Source organism: Rhipicephalus microplus, chromosome X (genome assembly GCF_043290135.1).
Source record: "Rhipicephalus microplus isolate Deutch F79 chromosome X, USDA_Rmic, whole genome shotgun sequence".
In the NCBI taxonomy this organism is placed as follows: Eukaryota; Metazoa; Arthropoda; class Arachnida; order Ixodida; family Ixodidae; genus Rhipicephalus; species Rhipicephalus microplus.
The window spans coordinates 237,736,659-237,760,875 of record NC_134710.1 but is presented as its reverse complement, the minus strand read 5'-3'; the positions used below and the strand labels follow the sequence as shown (position 1 = coordinate 237,760,875).

The window sequence follows — 24,217 nt, the reverse complement described above, 5'->3', positions numbered from 1 at the left end:
TTGGGTAGGTCAAGGTTAGATTTCATTTCTGATATGCTAGCAGTACGGGAATAATTAGAACAAATGAACCGAACTGAGCGGTTCTGAACAGATTCTAACGCGTTAATTAAATTTTGCTGCACGGGATCTCATATAGCGGACGCGCACTCAAGCTTTGGGCGAATTAGTGATCGGTATATTAGAATTTTGAGAGACAGCGGAGCGCGAGAAAAGTTGCGGCGTAAGTATCCTAGCGTTCGGTTAGCGTTATTACAGATGTAGGTAACATGCGTGTGCCAAGATAGATTGTTGGTAATGTAAACGCCGAGGTACTTATATGAAGAGACATGCTGGAGGGGAACGGCGTTAATTCTGTAGGTACAGGGGGGAGAAATAGATCGCCGGGTTATTGACATGCATTTAGATTTGTTAGAGTTGAGAGTCATAAGCCATTTATTGCACCAGGTTGAGAGAGTGTCAAGGTCTGACTGTAGAAATTGGTTATCATATTCATTGTTTATTTCGCGGTAAATTACACAATCATCTGCAAATAACCTTATAGCGGAGTTAATGCTGTCTGGGAGATCATTAATATATATAAGGAAAAGTAAAGGGCCTAATACGGAGCCTTGGGGTACGCCGGATGTTACTTTAGAAAGAGGTGAGTTATAGCCATTAGTTGTTACAAACTGAGTGCGATTAGTCAGAAAGCATTCAATCCATTTAAGAATGTTCGGGTCAATGTTTAAGGCACTAATTTTCAGGAGGAGTAATTGGTGAGGTACTTTATCGAAAGCTTTTTGAAAGTCAAGAAAAATGCAATGCACAAGCAAGCCGCGATCTAAAGCCGATGCTATGTCATTAGTAAAATAAAGAAGTTGGGTTTCACATGAGTAATTTGTTGCTCACTGCGTAGAAAAACAGGCGAAAAAAGTATTAGGCCTGGCGGAAAATAAACAAAAAAAAACAATGTTTGAACTTGGGACAAAAAGTTCATACGATTGGAGTATTTGAGTAGATCAACCGTTCATCCGGCAAGGTGCAACTGTGAGTACTAACGGTTGCCCGGTAAGGTGTAAATGTGGGGATTAACAGTTGCCCTATAAGGTGCAAATGTGAAGGCTGAATGTTAGTCCTTCGAGGTGTATTGTGGGGCTAATGGTTACTCACTAAGGTGTAAATGTGAGGACTAAATGTCAGTCCCTTGAGCTCGTCTGTGGGGACTATACTGCGCGCAGAGATATAGCAATAACCTGCCATTGGTGTCTCAATATTGGTCAAGGTCCTGTACGTGAGCATTCATGTCCCCTTGAAGGATTATTTCGGTCCCCTGCCCAAATTCTCTGATATCGTTGTGTATGCAATTCGCGATCTCCAAATTCTTTTCCTTGAAGTTATCAAACATGGATGGATGGATGGATGGATGGATGGATGGATGGATATGACTGTACCCTTTAGATCGGACGGTAGCTAGCGCCACCAAGCCGTTAAACTGCACTGCAGCGCCCCCTACCGTCCCACGGCGTGGTGTTGAGGTTATCAGCCGTTGCCTGCGCAATCAGATCCGGCAAACCTTACTAGAATAAACTCAGTTTGAAAGCTCCGCCGGGGAGGCGGGTCGGGTGGCGGTTGCGAGAACTAGAGGCGCTGCAGTCCGATTTGGATCTCGCGGCGCGCGCGTTGCGATCGGCGGCGATGGCAAGCGGTTACCTTGAATGGTGCGCTGTATTCACATCAGACGTCACTTATCAGGCTGTTCTGGGCACGGCGTAGTTTCTTGTACGAAAACGCATTCGTCATCTATAAAGCAAACCGAGGAGGAGCTGATTTATATACAGTGAGGTACGCCGACTTGCTTTGCGCCCGGCTCCTGCAGCGACGACCTCAATGACGACACCGCTTCGCGACACTTGTTCGTTTGTTTGTTTATTTATTTTCTTTGTAAACATTTACACAGTCCCAGGGTCCAAGATAAAAGTTAGCCCCGGTTTCTTTCGCACCGCGCCCGCGGTGACGGGCTGGCAGACAGACAATGGGAAAGAAAATTTTCTTTCTAGCCTTGCACGTTACCTTAGAGTTCATATTGTTGGGCAAATGAAAAGTTATTATTAATATTATTACATGCGGCAGCAATCGGCAGATATGGCAGAGGTGACGCCGCTGAGTATTATGTATATATAGTGTGAAACAACTACACAACAGTTACAAACACAGTAATTCCAAAACTTGGACGACACTTGAGGTTCCCTTCAAGAGTAGACCGCAATAGCGTAACCGTGCCCTGTGCGAATCACCTCATTCTCAATTACTGACGGCTTCGGTCTCGGCGTATGACTCAACTATGCCGTGAGGGAACGAACGACTGTGCGCATACACTGAGCTTTTCAAACTGTCGTAGAATGTCTATTGAATGTACGCTTGTTAAGTGCCAACTACGTCAATCCGGGAAGAGTCTTTTGCGTGGACGTAAGGCAACACGCGAACATATGTTTGAGCGCTTTGTAATGGGTGGACCTTTAAAGCACCTACTAGTAGCGCATTTCAAATGTTTAGACACCTGGCGCCATTCTACGCTTCTACCACTTAATATTGCGTGCGTTAAGAGATTCCTTTTACTCCATGAACAAAAGAAGCGTTAACATAAGGCCTCGCTTTTTTGGTTAGACACACTATCAATGAGAACTTCTACATGAAATTCATATATATATATATATATATATATATATATATATATATATATATATATATATATATATATATATATATATATATATATATATATATATATATATATATATATATATATATATATATATATATATATATATTGTTGCTTGAATCAGTTTCGACAGTTGGCATGCTTCTGTGGTAGAACGCCTGAGTATCACACAGAGAGCCACTGTTCGATTCGTACTCCTATTGAAGTTCCTTATTATTACAGCAAAAGCTGATTTGGTCAGGTGCCATCTCTCCTTTGCTTTTACTGTCAAGAGCCAGAAAACATCGACCATTTTTTACTTACTTGCCGACGTTTCACAAGCCACAGGAAGAAACATTTAGAAACTATATATATTCAGCAAACTAAACATTACTTTTAACTGAAAATATCCTTTCCCTGGGGGCTTCTTCTCTGGGCCACAGCAACAGGAGCGTCTGTGTAACACTTTGTGAATTTCTCGGAGGCGCAACAAGGTGTGCTTGTTAATTTTTCTTGTTCTTTTTTTTTAAGTAATGAAATTCCAGATCTTCAGAATGACTGTCCATTTATTCGTTTCAATTATTAGCTATTTACCTACTTTATTTGTAAGTCACCTTGTGATTACACACTCTTGTAATCCTTAGATGACTAATTATTTTTCTTCATCAAAATTTGAAATTTGTTTTTCTCCCTTACAATAACCGCCGGTTTATTGGCCAATCCCCCATAGTGGAGGAGTACAAGAACAACAAGACATAAGGCAGGGAGGTTAACCAGGCACATGCCCGGTTAGCTACCATACGCTGGGGGAATGGGAAGGGGGGAATGAGTACGAGCCAAAGCATATAGGAACATGCAAGCAAGCTGTTATGAGATCACAACTCGGGTCTCGCGCAGCGCCGTAGTTGTCCGCCGCCGCCGGTGTCCGTAACCACATCGCACGAAATTAGAAAGAAAAAAACATAGTATGAATGACAGAGTGGGGCTCGCACCCGGGCCCGCCGGGTGCCAAGCGTTTTAAAGGAGCTAAAGGAGAACCAGTCATCGCACAACGCGAATAGCGTAACGGATGGGCCGTCCAATGCTCCAACCCACTACAAAAGCTTGTCCTTGTTCTGCTATTAACTGTGGCGCATACCCACTTCAGGCATAATTCCTCATCGTCAGCCACTGCAACTTCCTTGCAAGTGTTTAGCGGATACCACGCTTCTCAAAAGAATGATGAAAAATAGCATAGCGAATACCGTCCTACTACCCAAAGGTTATTTATTAATGCCCTAGTCGGTATGAAGCAAGTGTGCTTGCAGGAGACCCCCCCCCCCCCCCCCCCAATGAGTGTTTTGAAAATGCTGTGAAAGGCCGCTCTTCTGGTTTTCGCTTTGAATGTAGATGTAGATCCTAAACTCGTGGCTCACACCCATCCTGGGGGATCGGCCAAGAATCGGGTAGCTTACCAAAAAAAAAAAAGAATGTATATAATTAAATACCGGCGGAAAGGAAATTAACAGAAATATTGCTTTTTTAAAAGTATTTTTGAGAAAAATTTTGATGAATTAGTTCCTACTGACTGAGCAATAAATGACTGATATCAGAGAAAACTTGAATGTGCTGCGCCTTCCCCGCAGGCCTGGCGTTTTTTTTTTTTATTCTACTGGCAGGTTTCCCGATATTTTTGTTACGGTGAATATGCTTTTTTTCGCTCGCAACCCGAGACGCCGACGGTAGAATTTCTGCAAAACGAGCTCTTTAACGCTATCGCGTTCAATTATTATGTAGAGCATAAATATTACAAATCTAGATACAGATGAAGAGACAATCGTTTAACCGACAACGTAATTTGAGGGCATGATCAAATCTCACACTGAAAGGTACTTGTATCCTCCAACAAAAATACCCCCGGAAAGTTAGCGGATGAGCGAAACAAGTTGAGATCATATGATAGCCGAGTTTTAAAATCCGGTATGGTGAAAAAAAATGATTTTCCTGCAATATTTTGTTCAGGATTGGAGTATAAACCGTTTAATGTTGACCGTGATAGACCTCCGAAGAAATACGACGCAATTAACAATATGGGAACAAGCTTTGCGTCACAAAGATAGAAAGCTCGATCACTGCCAAACACAAGGTCTATGACGTTCAATTTGAGAATGACGACATAGTAACGCACTACAGTCATGTTTTCCGAAAAAGAAGTTTCAATCTCACGCAGAAAGTAAAAGCTCGCGCTCGGTACGCTTCCACACTTGTTCCCAGCAATCCCACCCCACACATCGAAGCCAAAATGTTCATAACAAAGGCGCCAATCATTCCCTCCGCCCCCCCCCCCCCCCTTCAAAACACATGGCGTTCATCGAATATTCAGTTCCCAGTTTGGAGGAGCCACCATAAATAAAACAGCAAGATGAAAGGTACGCGACGAACAACTTGGAGAGTTGCATCACAGTGACATTCGATCAATCAACGATTGTAAACTGTCGCACTGCATTCAAAGCTGTGGACATTGTTGCTTTAATATATATTTCCTTATCAACCAACACAATCGTATATAAGTGGTCATCTTTTACCAGTGACCATGTTTTGTCACATTTGCTTCATATTACAGCAGTATATATATATATATATATATATATTTTCAATCGCAGTGTTCCCATTTCACAACCTTACAGCAGGTAACGGAGTGCTGCACATGTCGGTGTTACATTTTCCAGGTGCAATGTAGTAAACCAGTAGTACACAGGGATGTAGTACACTGTGAGTGTACTACATCCATGGGTACGTTAGCAGAAAAGAGTACATCATCTCTCACAAGTACCCCTTGGGCAGCCGCGCCCATACCACCCGAAAGTGCATTCACTCAGATGAGTTTTCAAAAAGGCTGCTTACATCATCCTTTAGGCATCCTTCTTTCTACAATAAAAGCAATTGAGAAGGCTGTCTAGAGGCATTTCACGAAAACCCCATAGTTGGTGACCTCTTCCGCATTGGGCTTGAAAAGTTGGAGCAGTTGCCATTGCATCTTTGGAGCTACACTACTCATGATGAGAACGTGATGACTAGAGTAGTAATATTTTATATTGTGATGAGAATATACTCCCTTTTTCTGCAAGAAAAACCAATCGGGGCTTCCTCTCATGATGAGAACGTGATGACTAGAGAAGTAATATTTTATATTGTGATGAGGATATACTTTCTTTTTCTGCAAGAAAAACCAATCAGGGGCTTTCTAAAAAGGCGTAGAAAGTGAGAAAGAAGGTGAACTTGCGGAGACATTTTGCACTCTGCTCTCGAGTGATAGTCGTGGCGAAGACTCGTCTGGTTTTCTAAAACGTCTTTTTTGTAACTAGTAGAAAACATGAGTACTGTTTTTTTTTTCTAGAGCATTTTTGTATTTAAGTAAGTGAACTTATTTGAGGATTTTACAGACTATTTGGGCCATTTTTCATCTAGGCAAGACAGCTCTAGCTAAAATGATAGCAGTCGTCATAAAAACAATGCTGAAAATGCTCATTCACGTGGATCCTCCCGTACTCTGAGGTTAAAAGTAATGCAGACAGCTCAAATATAGGCAGGACATCGATCCTAAGCCAACTTTCAATGGGCAACACATCCGGGCCAATCTATAGAAAAAGTCCACCGGACTTACGTCATGAAAATGCGGTGGCGCTGTCTTGGTTGGCAAAAGACGCTCTGCCTACTGCAGTTTCTGCTGGGTTTTCAATGGTACATGTGGTGTTCTCAGTCAAGAAACGAAAAAAAAAAATGGTATGCCGACGAGCTGTGTCGTGGTTGGATGCCAGTCGCATCTCACAAATTAGTTTTGTTTGTTGACGCACATCATCCGCGCTTATGGCTTTCACAATGCTTATGGCGTCTCACAACGTTGTTTTGTTGGCACACATCGCAGCTCTCAGCACTTATGGTGGAAGTTACGTGTGGACGTCGCTATAATTTTTCCCATAATGTCGACATCGGCCTACCTACGTTTACAAACACGGAATGGGTCTATACAGGAGACCTTGTGCTTATCCACATAAGCAGTCCCCAAATGCGAAGCGAGAATGCCGACTGGAAGCACGATAAATGGTTAAGTTTGATAGCAGTACAAGAAAGCCACCGCGAGCAATAGCGCAGCGGACTGCCGCAGTACGCCACCGTAGCAGATGATGCGTCGAGAGTAGAGCAAAATCACACTGCAGCGTGGCATTCGGCCCACCCTCCTTCGCTGGCACAGATACGAGCTTTGCGAGTTTATTTTAGTAACGTTAGCTCCGGCAACGGCGCATTGCTGAAGGGTCTGTAAACTTCTTGTAGCTAATAGAAAACAATATCGGTAAACATTTTTGCAGTAGCTCGCTTTAAGCGAGCTGCTGCAAACATGTAGACACTCGCTGTTACACTTCCTATCAGGGTATTCCCTAAACAGTAAGGCCAGAATGCAACAGTGGTTTTCAAGTTACATTTAGCAGGCATACAAGGCAGGGACAGAATACAACTATTTTACTGAATGATATTTGCCATAAAATGCAAGCTTACTGTAAAGAATGATAACTAGAAATTTTGCATGTATAAAAGAGCAGAGTATGCAGGGTTGCTTTTTAAGGTTGGCTTAAACAAAGCTAATTTCTTATCTCAGTTTACTTTTAATCTTCAAGTGTAATCCAGCAAGGGAAATTCGATTTGCACTAGTGTGTAAACACACAAACACCATTACACGGAGTTTTCCAATGACAAAAATAACGAAAAAGCCTTATTTTCATAAAATTTATTGACTCCTTTTTTTCAGAACATTGGTTGTTTTTGTCCTGTAAATAAATATTCTGATACAAATACCACATCCTTATTAAACACAAGATGAAATGGGGGAAGCACGTGCAGCATACGCTCATGACCGTATGAACTTTGTACAACGTCATAATTAACATGGTGCCCACAGGAAAACGAAACAGCCACAAAGCACAACGAACCAGAATATCTTGAGAGTCAATAAATAGCCTTGTAAAACAAAGACCTCATGTAATCAAAGCTTTTTTTATTTTATTTAAAATGCAGTGGTGGGTGGTGGTGGTGAAACAATGGCAGTATGTACACACTGAGCCCAATTCATAGGCAGATTGATGATCCAGCTATAAACGAAAAATATATATATAATATAATATAGGTGCTGAACCTGGAATCTGGCTTTACTCTCTCAGCAATGTTGCTGATCAGTCTAGGGTACACTGCTCTGACACACACACATACACAAAGCACAAATATCATGCATACCATATGCCACTCATTTCCATGCACACCTCTAAAACAGCAAAGAAAGGCCCGAGTGTGCTTTCACAGTACCACAGATGTGTCCTACACCAGTACCTATATATTCAACACATTATTTCTAGTTTCTGGTTTCCCATCTGCAAAGCTGGCAAGGGTCTAAACAAGTGATTGAAAAGCAAGTTCAGAAACATTGTACATTAGGAAAGGCTGCATGAATAACACCTGCAGCCAAACATCATTTAGCAAAGCCAATTCAACATAATAACCAGACTTCAAGCTACTTATGGGCAACAATGCAAGCAGAGCTGCCTCAATCTCTCTTTGCAAATTATAAGTGTTGTGGCTTGAACTTCATAGTTCAGGAGGCCCAAACAACTGACATCAAGCTAGCATATATTACTAGCTATAAATAAAATTTGCAAAAGGTCCTTTGCCCCTGGTTGATTTGCCATAACCTAGACAAAAGTGGTCATAAATAAATAAAAAAGTTGAGCCACTAGGTCAAAGTAAAATTTCATCTCATCAATATAACTGTGCTATCAGAGAGGACTCCACAAGGTAATAGAAGGATAAATTAAACACAGCGCAGTCCAGTTATAGTGATACACACATACCATCACTTATAAATGAGATGTCACAGCACAAACAATTCTCGTAGCGACTCTACAAAACAAATATATTCATGTAAATACATGCAACAGTGATAATAATTGAAGTAAACTAAAGGCTTACAATAGCATCCTCAATCAACTGTAGTTACAATGCTCACCGGACTGACATCTTCACCACGATTGGGCACACCTAGAAAACCTGTGGTGGGCTAGGGAATAATCCTGGCAAGCAATATAAGTGAGCACTGCTTTGGTGCAATAAGCCTTTCACTAGCTTGCCAAGTGTGAGGACATGATTATTGACACATCTCCGAGCAATGATGACAAAAACATACTTGCCAACTCAACCCGTGAATCTTAAAAGATTCTGCAGATGCGACACTAGACAAGGGTGGGGCATGAAATGCACATATTTGCGAAATGGTTTTCTTTAAGTACAAACCTTTTGTTATACAACACAATCACATGGTAATTTATTAACAATGATTTACTTTTAATAGCATTAGAAAAGCAGCAGCAAGCCTGTTAACTGCAGAGATTGACAAGCAGCACATTGGTTTTACACTATTGTGACTTCGCTGATTAAAAGGGCTCAGCAATGTAGCGCCTAAAATTTGCTCATTATCGTGCCGATCGCGGCCTTCGCGGTGGCACGGAGAAGGACGCCTCCCACCGGCGGCCATCAGACGGCAGCAGCCGCAAATGACACTGATATGACCGAGGCGATGGCTGAGGTGCCGGTCCCCAGAGGCTGGGCAGCGCGTCAGCACCTTCACGGCCGTTCGCTGCCGCGGCTTGAACACTCCAGCCAACGCGCAAGGGTTCGCCAGGCCCCGATGGGCTTCTCCCGGCTTACTTAAAACTCGCTGATTAAAAGGGCTCAGCAATACTTTTTGAGAATGGTCAGAATATGCTGCCAATCGGTAGTTGATGCTCCCGAGAACACACAAGCTAAATATTACAGCGCAGCATGCGACCTGGAATTTACAATAAATTCTCAAAGTCAGCTCAAAATCACTTTATCTTCGCTCTATAAATGATGCTACAGGCTCAAAAATCACTGCCTCATGGGCCAAGCATCAGCCATAGGCTAATTTGAGCATAGGGCGCTTGGTTGTTACAGGGGCCGCGACTTGCACATGTGCACGCACGATTGCACCGAGAAGCAAACATTTGAAAGGAAAAAAAAAGTGCTCAGGGCCACGAGGCGTGCGTGACATATTTTTCTCCCCCCCCCCCCCCCCGTGCCCTCCCTCTCTGCTTAGGTTCCAGTTCTTTCATTGGGGCAAGAAAAGAGAGAATGCAATTGCAATGTGCAACAAATCTTTGGAACTCCGGTCAAATTGGACGGATTCTAAAAAATTTTGCGGCAGTGGATGCGTGAGGCAATAAGCTCCTTTAGTGAATCCATTTCATGGCTACTTGGGAAAATGTTGCAAGTCCCCTTTAAGATTTTTACAGCTACGGGATCTCGCCAGAATAAATTTGCTTGAAGCAGGCGTGGCTATCTTTCACCATCACAAGCCTTCAGAGGGTCTGAGGACGGTGGGAAACATTTTCGGCAAGCATAAATTTTAGAGGAAAGTAAAATTGCAGAAAAAGCATAATTTGATAATTTTAAAATTTAGGAATCTGGGAGTAAAAAAAAATTAAGACAAAAAATAAAAACCAAATGTCCGTGCACTGGTGGAGGTAGCAGTTGGGAACTCTGCCAGCATTTTAGGTAGAAGCAGTGCTTTTGCAGCTCCTCACTACACGAGGAACAATCAGAAAGATCGCTTACACACCATGGTGCACAAAATAGACTGCAGTCTAGCTGTACTCTTACTGCATTGCTATATCCATGTTATTTTTTTTGGCCTCAATGTTCCTGTTCTTTGTGCACAAGACACTGATTGAGAGCGCTATTTAGAACTCTTGTATCGAAACAGTATTATTCCAAAACAGAATTATTCTGACTTAGCCCACCTAAGTAGCCTCCAGAAGACTGGTAATATGGTTCATATGATTAATTTGGGACAAATGCTGCGCACAAGCTGAAAGGTCCAGGCACCTAGATTTTCATGTTAAAATTTTCCAATTTAGCCATCCTAGGGACAATGCAATGCATATGGAAGGAGCAGCATCCCTCTTACATAGATTACTCCTCGTCTGCAAAACTGAAAGTTGGAACCAGTTTATCTTTTAAGTTGATCAGTTTACGCAGCTTTGACTGTGCTTCTACATCATTGTATACAGTTTGTAGTAAAAGCTTCCAGTCACTTATGCAAAAGAATATCACACATGAAATTTTTCAACTCTTCAATTTTTTTTCATGTTCCCATAATGAACTTCCACTTATGAATGAATGTTCCACTTATTTGATACAATACAATACCACGTGCCATATTATGGCCAACAGTGAAGCACAAGACAGAAAACATTAAACAATGCAGATTTGCCACAATGTTTCCGCATCATGTACAGTATATGTCAATATGAGCTACAACATGGTGCCAGTGGCAGTGGTGGTCAAGCCAGTTTATAACGTGAAGCAATTTTTGGAGCCAAAAAAAAAAAACTGTTTTGGAGGAGTTTTGGAGCTGAAGAAAATGTGTTTTGCAGGTGTGGAGCAGCGAAAATGGGATTTATGATCACTTGGTGCAGCCCATGCCAAAATTCTCAGTGAACGTTTTTATTAGCGTGCATATGAGAAATGATACTTCAATGTAAACAAAGAGACAAGCCCAACATGCAGAGAGCAGTCATTAATCAAGTTCTTAGCAAGAAAGAGTGTCACATTCTCGCTACCCTGCACAGCACGAACTGTGCACTGAAGTGAAGCACTAGTGATAAGGCAAGCATGGCACACACCTTTCCTTCGAACGATGGGTGTCACGAGGTCGATCCAAAAAGGAAAAAAAAAAGACCGTAAAAATAGCAGTCTAGCAATGAAAGAAGGAAGACGAAAACCCATTTCCCATTAGAACATACTGTTTGAATTTGCCTGTGTGGATAGTGCACATAATATTCGCCACAACTTGCTAAGGCTGACGCTCCATCGTACTCAATAATTATTAAAGGCGTGAGCACCGAGTAGCATTCCCCTTCACTTTTAAAAACTTCCGTTTGAGCACTTACTTCCAGTTTTCAAAATTTTTGGAAAAAGTCACCTAAAATACAAAATACTGGTACAAACTAGAACGAAGGGGGCAGTGTCGGTGATCAAACTAAGACTAAAGAGACGAGGGAGGTGGTTCTCCATCACAGCCTTGAGGGCAAGTACGCTTGTCGAAATGTTGGCCATAGCAATATCCGTGTACACGATTTTTCTTACCTTAATATATGCTATCCAGGTGCGATTGGTAGGTGTGAGTACACATTCTACTAACTCAGTTGGGGAATATGTACGGCGACCCGCTAATAGGCCAGATGGCAACCAATTGGTCAGGAGCTAGTAGTGCCATCAGCAATTTTTTCGTTTTTAAGGAAAACAGTTACCCCCCCCCCCTCCCTGTCTCCTACAATCGCCCACCCCTTGGATCCGCCGTTGACAGGGTTCCTAAGTCTGGGTCCCAGCAGGACGTTTTAGGATTCAGCAAATGCCGAGAACTAATGCCCTTACATCTGGTCGGTTTCCCGAGCTGAGAGTTTTGTAATACAATTCGGACTTAACGAACCCACCACATGCCGCAGTTAAGAGCGAGAAATTTCTGCAGCAGCGCCGCTCAATGGTCGTCGATTTGCGATTTGCAAATAAACGGTGGCCGTGCTTGGCACGCTTGCAAGCCCAGTTTTCAACAAACATGGGAAAGAATCAGTTGGGTAGATTTGCAAGACTCATCTTTTTTTAAATAAGTCCATTGATGATAACACCACCTTATTGCTATATCATAATTTGGACCCATAAGAGCCCTTGTTTATTCACGGCTGACTGCACAGCTGAGTTTCTATGAGCGCTGGCTTGCAGCAGCTTTAAGTCGGTTTCGCAATCAAGACATGCAACGAGCGTTTAGACGTGCGTGAGCAGCAGCTGCACAATATCATACAATATCATACCAAGAACACTCTCAAGGGCATTTGGGCTTAACTTTATGATAGGCGTACCAAATAATGTTGCACAGCGTGATAAAGAGGTGTGAATTTTTTTCGTATTTTTTAATATGAACCTTGCGTTACCTAATTTTCATTTGTGTGATGACGCTGTTTAAAGCACGTCAAGTCAATAACTGTTGTCACTTGGCCTCGGTGGCTACATAATGGTGTGTAGAGTGACTCGCACTTGAGAAAGATAACTTTTCTACCCATTATCGCAAGATGCCCAAAAAATAAAAGAGAACTTTATGCTGGGCTTTCAACAAACAGACGCGGCTACACAGAGACATTGGTTAGGCTGAATTGCAAGAAGTGCATTGCTGGAATAGAGTCAGGGCATTGGCACCATTACGGAAAGGGGCTCTAGCTGTGTTTGTTGAGACCGAAAATAGTTTTGGGCCATATACCAATCATTGCCACGTAAACAGGTGGACTAGTGAACTTGCGCATTGTTGGCGCATGCTGAATTCGAATGTGTGCATCAAGGCACAAGAATATGGAATTGTAACAAAATGGCACAATTAGGCCACCACTGCGGAAGTGAAAGAGCTCTACAGTGGCAATATTAAACTCCTGTACACAACATCAGCAACATTTCTTCAGCTATATGCCTTATGCCAGGGCCGCCGTGTTATGACAGCACCACTTCGATGATGGCAGTAGTATTATACAGCTCATATAGAGTGCAACTGTCCATCATCAGAGACAATTGCTATCTTAGCTGCACTCAATGATATGTATAAGTGCTCTATTCAGAATACATATAGCTCGGCATTCTAAATATTCTCAAGCTTTAGATGCAAAAACCAAGATGCAGGTAGCCATGGAATAGTACACCACTTCTAATTAATTTGGAGCACCCAGAAAACCTGCATATGTAGCTGAATGTAACCAACAGAAGGCATTTTTTAATTTCACCCCCATCAAAATGTAGCCACCATGGCCAGCAATCAACATTTATGTTGAATTGAAATGGCATAGTAGGAGCAGCCACCGGACTCTGCGAGCGAGCACTCAACTCTGGCGTAAAGCAATGCCTCCAAATCCGCGACTAGAACCCAATGCGCGCTGCCAGAGCAAGTATGGCAGCAAAGCAGCAAGGTAGAAGTGGAAGTCCTTCAGTTGCCCAAAATACCTTGCGTGCAATATTCCACCCCGCTGTCGAATTTTTGGTACGCGGTTGTTTGCTGTCACTCTGCGATGAATTGATTTTCCCAATTGGCTATGTCGTCCACCACTAGTGCAAAAACACGCAACAGCGGCTGCGCCCCCAAGTGGGCGAACATATTAGGAGCCATTCACACAGCGGTCAAACACCCTGTCCCGTCATTGTCACGGGAGTATGGCACGCATAGTTGCAGTCCACTCCGTAGATTTCAGTGGAGCAATTTTTCCTGCTCCGTGGAGTCACTCCCACTCTTAATCCACTCCAACTCTGTCATTGGAACACTCGACTCCCGCCCTCACTCTGCCATTAAATCACACTAGCCACAAAAGGAGCAGAAAAGCTTGCTCGAACTCCGCCATTGGAATTCAACATTAGTCACACACCATAGCCACTAAGCTACTGCGGTGGCATATAGCAAGATATTTAAATTGACATTAGGAGAAATACATCTGCTACTGTAATGTTAAATTAAAATTACCAAAGTTAATTGATTAAAAAGTCATGCCCCTTGCATCAGTCAGATCATATCCAATTCTACCAGGTATAAACTTGCACACACATAGACTAGTGCGACTAATGGCCTGCATGCACGACATCGAACATGTGCACCATGCAGGGTTGCCACTGGTGGCTACTTTTTGCCAAATTGGCAAATTTGAGAGGCCTATGGCGGCTTAAAATTACGCATGGCGACATGGCAAATTTTGGCAATTTTCGACTTAGGTGTCGACTGAGTTATGCATTCGATACTTAGTGTCTTCAAAAGAAATGGGCGACAAAACTGTTTGTTTTTGCAGTTTCAGGCCCACTGGTACCAGGCGCACTTAACGCACAATTTAGTATGTCTGTCTTGTTTCTTGTGTGTATCTCCTAATTTACCTAGGAAGGTAATGGTGCACTGGTGTGTCCGCCAGCAATTTCCCTGCAAAATTTAGGTCAGTGGACTGGTTCGCGTGCAGCAGGGCGGTGGTGGTATACTACGTTTTGACGTGCTTTCAGAGCTTTAAACTTCTTCTAAGTTTCGCTTCTGAAGTGGCTAGGGGACGGTAAGGCTGCCTGTTCTGACCACAGCTTCAAGTGTCGTAAATAGCTTGTAAACTTCTTCCCTGATGTAGTACCCCTTAATTTTGTATATTGAGTTCAAATGTTTTTATGATACTTTTTGTGTGTACTAACAAGTCTAGCTTCATCGAGCAGCCTTCAAAAATCTCAGTGGGGTGAATGTACAGTAGACTTTCAGTAGCAGAACCTGAAGGGACCGGGAAAATACGTTCCATTTAACAGGAGTTCCGTTTACTGAGAGGTGAACATGGCTGCAGAATACAAGCCCGAAACCAAGTTCAATTTAAGCAGTAGTTCCGCTTAACAGATTTTCATTTACTGAGAGTCTACTGTATATCGTAAGCACGACCAACCATACAGCTTTGTGTGGACATTGCGATGGTTTGCAATACTTTTAAATTTATTTCAGTTGCTTTGTGAATAAGTTGCAACAATTACACAATAATTTCAAATTTATTTTTGTTGTTTTGTAATTAGGTTATTCGATTATCGGATACATGATTTCACAGTAATGAAATTCTCTAAATCTGCATGCCAATTTCTTGTTGTAGCGATTGCTTCATCCGGTACTTGCTACAACAAAAGCCATCATAAGCTTTTGTTATCACGCGCTAGCATTCAGGGACGCTGCTAGTGGATGCATGCCCTCTTTTACAGAGCTCCCATGGTGAAGCAGGTGATATGACTGGCTTTGAAAAACGTCAATATATAATTCAGGTTTCACGGTTTGTACCTTATTCCTCGAGGCCGCACATAATTAGAAATTTTTATTACTAGCCATGCCACAAATAGTAGAGCGGCAACTTTTTCAGCAAAATTTGAAGAAAAATGGCTACTTTTAGCGACATTCTGCTCGTTGTTTGGCGAATTTAACTCGAAAGTCAGTGGCAACCCTGGCACCATGTGACACCAATAATAATGTGCAGTGCACTGAACCCATCCAGAAACCCCTCTAGTTAGTATTTTTCTTATACTGAATTGAAATGGAAGAAAATCGAGACCTGAACCACACAAGGATTCTTCCAACCTGTTTGACACCTCACTCATATAAAACATAAATCATGTGCAATGCAACATCACCTATGAGCTTTAATACAATGCATTCTAAACTAGAGCGTATGTGCAGTCACAGCTGGTCTGGAGGCATGCGCTCGCACCCTTATTTTACAGCCTGAGCAGCACCGCAAGTACAATGAAGCTTCTTTCTCTACACAGTTCCAACAGCGTGAGGGCGTCACGAGCCGACTATCCAAAGCGCATTTGTTGCATACTATTCATATTGTAAAGCACCTGTTCATGGCCGCTTTTTCCTGCTAATTACTTCTCACTCGTAAGAAGCAATGGGAGTAGAAGATGTGCATGTGGGGACAGCCTGGGTTTTTCGGCACTCATGCGCTCGACAAATGAACAAGCACACGCTGTGCTACCATAAGTATTATTTTTTGAAGTTCGAACACCTTATAATAAAATAATTAGAAAATGCTTGAGGCCTGTGTCCTTAGATTTAGGTGTACCTTAAAATCCCCAGATGGCAACTTTCTGGAGCGTTCACTATGGCGGCCATCATAATCATAGTGCTTGTTTGGGACGTTAAACCTGAACAACTATTATTGTCACCAAATAATGCCACAAACAGAAAAGTGAATGCAGATGATGTGGTGGCCTGTAATTTGCATCATCTGTATTCAGATGCGTGAGAATTCACTTCAAGTGGCGAAACAACTGCCCCATCACATATTACCAGCATTTAATGCAGTAATTTTAACTCTTTGGTTAATTGGCAGTAGTACAGTAAACTCAGTAAATGGAACCTGAAGGGACCGGGAAATTATGTTTCATTTAACAGGAGTTCCGTTTACTGAGAGGTGAACATGAGTGCAGAATACAAGCCAGAAACCAAGCATTGCTAAAGCAATAGTTCTGTTTAAGCAGAAGTTCCATTTAACGGATTTTTGTTTTCAGAGAGTCTTCTGTATGAATGGCATGCTGATGCATATATAGCCATGTGTGTCCTTTTGCTCAGTTTCTACAATAAGATGTGTCATCTCATCTGTATGGTCAGCTACTTACTGGTGTGCTTGCTCATGTTGTTTGGCACAATATTAACGAGAACTAACAGAAAACACTGCCAAGGAAAGTGTAAAGGATATTAGTAGTAAATGTACTGTAAATGTGAAGAAAGAAAAGCAGACAAGAAGATAGGTTGCTAGGGCAGGCACAGACCCCTGCGACCTTCGAATGTGTCCGTTGCTCTACCAACTGAGCTACCACTGTCCCACCCGTCCACTTTAAGGAGTTATATATCTACAGTCAACGCCACCAGTAGCTACGATGACGAGGGCTGAACACTTTTTCTCTGAATGTTAGCGTCCCGTAGCATGCAATCTTATTACAAGCTGGCAGCTGACCAATAATCCTTCTCATACTATCTGAAAGCAAGAAGCCTGCCAGAATGAGACCTATGCTATGAATGAAGGAAAGTCGAAATTTTCAGGGCTCATTTAATGTTTCTGTTTGACCCAATACCAATTAGAATCAAAAGACAACAGTGCCAAAGAAAGTATAGGGGATGCTATTAGTAGTATATTTAATGTGAATGTGAGAAAAAGCAGACAGAAAGCTAACTTGCTGTGGGCAAGGACCAAACCTGCGACCTTGGAATAACGTGTATGATGCTACCCCCCCCCCCCCCCCCCATCCATTTCATGTGGTATATATGTGTACTATTTGAATGTGGAAACGTCAATCAGTTAAAATTTCTACTTCTTTCCTTTGCTCATGCTGTTTTTCTCTGTGTGGCATGTAGTTAATGCAGAAAAAAGTATTCTGCACTCGTCGTCATAGCTACTGCGGTGCTGACTGACGATCCGAAATTTAAATATATATACCCCTTGAAGTGGACAGATGAAATAGCCGCCATGGCAGTTCACTTGGTATAGCATCAGACACATTCGAAAGTTACAGGTTCGGTCCCTGCCCACAGCAAGTTATCTTTCGGTCTGCTTTTCTTTTTTGACATTTCCATTACATTTACTATTAATATCCCCTATACTTTCCTTGGACCAGAGTCTTGGAAGAACGCTAACATCATCTTAATACATAAGAAAGGAGATGACAAGGACTTGAAGAATTACAGGCCGATTAGCTTGCTCTCTGTAGTATACAAGCTATTTACAAAGGTAATTGCTAACAGAGTAAAGAAAACATTAGAATTCAATCAACCAAAGGAACAAGCAGGATTTCGAACAGGCTACTCAACAATCGACCACATTCATACTATCAATCAGGTAATAGAGAAATGCTCAGAATATAACCAACCACTATACATAGCCTTCATAGATTACGAGAAGGCGTTTGATTCAGTAGAAATATCAGCCGTCATACAGACACTGCGGAATCAGAGCGTAGATGAAATATATATAAACATCCTAGAAGAAATATACAGGGGATCAACTGCTACCATAGTGCTTCATAAAGAAAGCAACAGAATACCAATCAAGAAGGGTGTAAGGCAGGGGGACACAATCTCCCCAATGCTATTTACCGCGTGCTTAAAGGAGGTTTTCAGAAGCCTAGAATGGGAACAGTTAGCGATAAGTGTTAATGGAGAGTATCTTACTAACCTGCACGTCACCGATGACATTGCATTGCTGAGTAACTCAGGGGACGAATTGCAACTCATGATTACGGAGTTAGACAAGGAGAGCAGAAAGGTGGGTCTTAAAATGAATCTGCAGAAAACGAAAGTATTGTACAACAACCTCGGAAAAGAGCAGCGCTTCAAGATAGGTAATAGTGCACTTCAAGTTGTAAAGGACTATGTCTACTTAGGGCAGGTAATAACCATGGAGCCGAACCACGAGATTGAAGTAACTAGAAGAATAAGAATGAGGTGGAGCACATTTGGCAAGCACTCTCAAATTATGACGGATAAATTGCCACTGTCCCTTAAAAGAAAGGTATATAACACCTGTATCTTGCCGGTACTTAGCTACGGAGCAGAAACCTGGAGACTTACAAAAAGGGTTCAGCTTAAATTGAGGACGACACAGCGAGCAACGGAAAGAAGAATGGTAGGTGTAACCTTAAGAGACAAGAATAGAGCAGAGTGGATTAGGGAACAAACGGGTGTTAAGGATGTCATAATTGAAATCAAGAAGAGGAAATGGACATGGGCCGGGCATGTAGCGCGTAGACAGGATAACCGCTGGTCATTAAGGGTAACTATCTGAACTCCCAGAGAAGGCAAGCGGGTTAGGGGGAGACGGAAGGTTAGGTAGGCAGATGAGATTAAGAAGTTTGCGGGTATAAATTAGCAGCAGCAAGCACAGGACCGGGTTAACTGGCGGAACATGGGAGAGGCCTTTGTCCTGCAGTGGACGTAGTCAGGCTGATGATGATGATGATACTTTCCTTGGCAGAGTTTTTTGTTAGTTTTCATTAATGTGTCATACAACAAGAGCAACCACACCAGTGAGTAGCTCACCATACGAATCAGATTACACGTCATTGTAGAAACTGAGCAGAAGGACGCACATGATTTTATACACATCAGCATGTCGTCCATAACACTGTTAATTAACCAAAAAGTTAAAATCTACTGAGTTAAATGCTGGCAATCAGTTATGTTAGTGTATCATTTGTAGAAGCTATGATGATCAGCAAACTTTATTTAATTAGCAAAATTCCCTTTCAGGTGCGAGGGAGTGAAAACCAAACCTACACGAAGGCCATGATCCCATGGACCTTGGCGGCATCTTGGGCCTGCTGTATTAAGCGGGCTTGTGATTAAATGTTTTTACCATTTCTCGGAGTCACAGAAAATAAAAAATGAAGGGGGGGGGGGGGGGCTTTATTATAACCTCGTCTATACTTCTCCAATCAACAAAAGTGGGAGCATCAGTTCTTTTATTTTCCACTTTGTCTCCAGTGTGCATTATTTCATGTTACGATTCTTTTCACAGTTTTACCTACACAGTCTTCTTTTTCTTCTTCACTTCAGTGGCTCTCAGACTGCACCACTACCTGCTATTTCATGTTATTTTGGGCTTCTGTTTTTCTACTTTGAACAATTTATTATTATTATTAAACCTCCTACTGAAGTTATGACTTAGGGATGAGTGCAAAACACAGTGGCTGTCCCCATCATGCACAGACTTTCAACTGTTTGAAGTATTTATTTACATTAAAGCATATATTATAATGCCTTAAACAAAAAAGTACAAATTATTAATTTTAAGTGCCACGACAGTCAGCACATGTATTTGAAGTAAATGTTCCCTAAAACCATGTTTCTACCAAAGAAAAGGTTATGTGTAATTTTTCTGACGAACAGTGATCATACACCAAGCCTTCAGATGGTGACACACAATCACATATGCACATTTAATGCAATATTCAGCCTCCAACCGATTTCTCGACACTACTGAAAACGAAACAAACAAAAAGATATGTTATTATCATAATGATGCTTTTCCGAGCAACAAAAACGGGCACCTCCTTTCCGAAAAGTGGAAACAACCAGAGTTATCCAAAGAACCAGAGTTATCCTATATGCCTGCTACCATATTCCCATCTCATTGGTACCGTGGAGTGACTTCAGAAGAGGCCTTGCAAGTTCAAAACAAAGCCGCCCCCATATGCTCCAGCTTTCGCAGCTGCGAGCAGCGGGTTGGCTCGGAGCACCCCCACCAAGCTGCAGCGATAAGTAGAAACAGCCCCCTGTGCTCAGAGCCTAAAGAAAGGAGTCAGCGCGCTCTTCCAGACCGGCCATTGTGCACTCAACTACTGCAATGTACAGTGCAGCTCACTGTTACACAATTGAGCATAAAGAAAGGATTTATTTATTCATTCATTCATTTTTGGCATGCGTAAAAATGTTTGCTGTTGGAGCATGCGATATGAATTTTGCTACTGGTACCTGCACTTCCATCCAATGCACTGACAAAGCTCAAGCCAGAACTTGCAGCTGGAGTGCCCACAAAGTGGAAGCTCCCACATTAATGTCCTCCCTATAAAAGTGGACTGCACTGTGCACCAGATTAGGACCACACATGTTGACAACACAAACTATGTGGCCTTGACCATACTAACCAGGCAGAGCAGACGCGCACACACCCCTGTGATGCAGCACCCTGCCTTCATGTGCCCACTCTGGTCACACTGTTCAAAGATTACTGGGTAACAGACTGAAGGTCAGCAAAGAACAAGTTACAATGATCAGATAGTGTGGTTTCATTATTATCCTTATAAATGAATCACACTGTAGAAGCAGACAACAAGGACCCCCAAATAAAGAGACTTCAGGAGGAGCAAAACACGTTAGAAAGTAATAAAAGGCCTCGACAATCAAAATACTACTCTCTGTCTTGTCTGTGTACTGTTGCTATCTCTGGTGATGTCTCTCTGGTGACAATAGGCACTGAAAGACTATAAAACACAGTAAACTGCACCTCCATGCACGTATCTGTGGTTACACAAAGTCCTGGCAATGTTAGGTGTTCTCCAATGTAGGAGAGGGCTGAAATAATGCACATGTTTGGACAATGGTTAACGAATCTTCACTTTCCCCTCACACAGTTGAACAGATGCGAGATTTACAACAATGACAGATGGCTTCTGATTAGGCTTGTGCGAATATTCGAATGCTTGGAATATTCGAACGAATATTCGAGTATTCGAATTCACTTTGATTGGAATTTGATTCACTTTGATTGGAATTCACTTTGATTGGAAGCCCCTATTTCAATTCAAAATAAATATTGTGCAGGTTAGTTAGGTAATGATAAATATTCCTTTTTTCTATATGTCCTACATACCATTCAAACTCAATTTGAAATTATTCGATCAAAATCCCCAATTGCTTCGAATTCGCTTCAAACCGAAAATTCACTATTCGCACAAGCCTACTTCTGATGAAGCACAAGAGCCAAAAACAAACATTTTCAGGAAAACTAGATAAAAGAAAACACCCGAATTGTGCAAGACTTGGCCCAACGTGGCTTTCCTTGCCTTACATTCTGCACAGTAATGATAATTTAGAACAAGAAAGAAATAAAAGCATGGCCTACTCAAACCGACCCAGGACGTATTTGCAAAGCCAGTCTTCCCTAAATGTCATGCCACAAAGCTTGTCAAATGTAAAACCTCTTCAATGAAAAAAATAAAAGGGGGAAAAATATGAAGAAACATGTCACATGTACAAAGAATTAAGAGGAAGGTTGCCAGGTCAAGAAAAAGGCCTTCTCAATTAGCATGCACAAGTGCCTGTGAGTGGGAGCTGTCATGAAATCAGACTTTGCTGCCTTGATAAAACTGGTTCCAAAGGCAAGGTAGGCAAGCTTGCAGAGGGGTCAAAAAGTCTTGGATGATCAGCTCTCTTCCAGGACTTTGATGACACACTGCATGCTCTTTGTGGCTCGATTTCCAAGTACGCCCTAGAAAGGGAGAGAGAGAAAAAAAAAGAACCACATTAAATGTTACAACATTGAATATAGAGTTGAACCTTGATATACAGAAGATTAATATATAATACAGTCAATCTTATATATTTCAAATTATTGACTATATTGAATGGTTGAGAAGGCAAAATTATGGGGCTAGTGCACACGTATATCAAATTCCCTCACAGCGAAACATCCGCGTTATAGAATCCTGCACAGTGCCAAAGCCCAGTACGTGCATTTCTAAGGCAACAATCTTCTAGAATACTTGAGCTCAAAACTTTTGGTCCGTCTTTCAGTATGTCACGCAATGCAGCAACCCAGCCAAAGTTAAGCACTTGTTGAGCACCCAGCCATCTTGAACTGGTGACAGCGTTCATAGCTGTGTTCAAGTGTGCACGCACACATGCATGCACACACACGCACTCAAAGCTTGTTACAGTAAAACGGCGTGAATACGTACATACGAGGTCTGCTAAAAAAGTATCTGACCTTTGGAGGAAGAAAACAATCTGGCATAATTGGAGCATTGAAAACCTAATCCCCCTCAAACTAATCTCCTTGGGACTCCACCCACTTCTCCTAGTGGTGCTGCTAATATTGGAAGCATTCTGAGAAGGCCTCTTTGGGAATGTAGTTTAGCTCAGCTGTCGTTGCAGCCATAATGTCTCATCTGAAATCGCTTTACTTTCAATGTCCTTTTGAGTTTGGGAAACAGCCTGAGTTTGGGAAACATCCAGAATTCCCAGGAGGGCACACAAGGAGAGTAAGTAGTCTGTTGAATTTTTCTCCAAAGAAGGCTGAACCAAGTGTGACGAATGTGCAGGAGCATTGTCGTGACGTGCGGTTTCCTGTGTCCTAACGCTGTGTCCTAGCGACTGACACTATAGGCCAACGGAAAAAATTCACAAATTTATGCATGCGCACAAAGGTTCGCCGGCTGATGCAAGCGTGCTTGCTTCAAATTCAACAGGTGCTTGCAAAGAAATAATAACAATAAAGTTGGATACTTTTCCAACAGACCTTGTACATGCTGAGAGCCTGCCAGGAACGCGGCTAGCTCAGCATTAAACATAGTATGCATTAACCACCAAGTACATAAGTATGCCCAGGGTTCGTATGTGGGGGGAGGGGGGTGAAGGTCTGTTGCCATGCCACCCCCTCCCTACCATGTAAATGTACAAGACTAGTTTGCCACCCCCTCTCAACCCCCCCCCATATGCACGCCTATGACCAAGTGCCAATTTGCATTATTATCATTGTGTATTACATCTGTCATCACTGCTAAAGAAGAATTAAATACAGCGCCACAGCAAACATTGCCTAAAGTTCCCACCATGAAGTCATTTCTCTCTTTTTGCCAACGTTCGGAAATGATTGGCATTCTCGCTTGACCGTCTGGCAGCAACAGCACGCGGTAGCGACACCTAACAGCATTTTAAAACTACTGCAGAGTCCAGGATACGCAGCCAACACAGTGGGTGACTTGCCACAAAAAGGACATAACCGGCTGTCACGATAAAAACGTACAGTCTGCTACTCAGCGAAAACTGACAGTTTTATTTTTAGACGTGGTATGATTGCAGGGAGCCAACCGTCTATTGGCTAGTTGTGTGCAGCCAGTCACTTGCTTGGCGTACACACCATGCCGAGCAGCTTGCACCTACTCGCCTTGACCATGCACAGATGTGGCAAGAAGCATGCTGAGTCAATGTGACGAATCAAACTTCCAAGCAATGCTCTAGCGGTCCTAGCAGCGGGCAGAGGTGCATTCGGGCTGTCACCTCATGATAGCGTGAGCTACACTTGCTGTCTCGGTACTTGCGATCCACTACGAAACTCAGCAACAGCGAGCTGCTTTCATTTCTGCAAAGCAGTGCACGCTGAACACAGTCCCGCACAATGATTAAGGGGGCAGCGA

General features: G+C 42.4%; 1 protein-coding gene across 1 annotated transcript in view; it reads right to left on the bottom strand.

Annotated features, from left to right (window-relative positions):
* Nucleotides 1-7,424: 7,424 nt before the first annotated feature.
* Nucleotides 7,425-24,217, bottom strand: part of wapl (cohesin release factor wings apart-like) — a 187,609-nt gene continuing 170,816 nt past the window's right edge. The window contains exon 18 of the mRNA XM_037435863.2: nucleotides 7,425-22,290. Within this exon, the coding sequence (XP_037291760.1) occupies nucleotides 22,225-22,290 (66 nt within the window). The 3' untranslated portion in view covers nucleotides 7,425-22,224. The remainder of the gene's footprint in view (nucleotides 22,291-24,217) is intronic.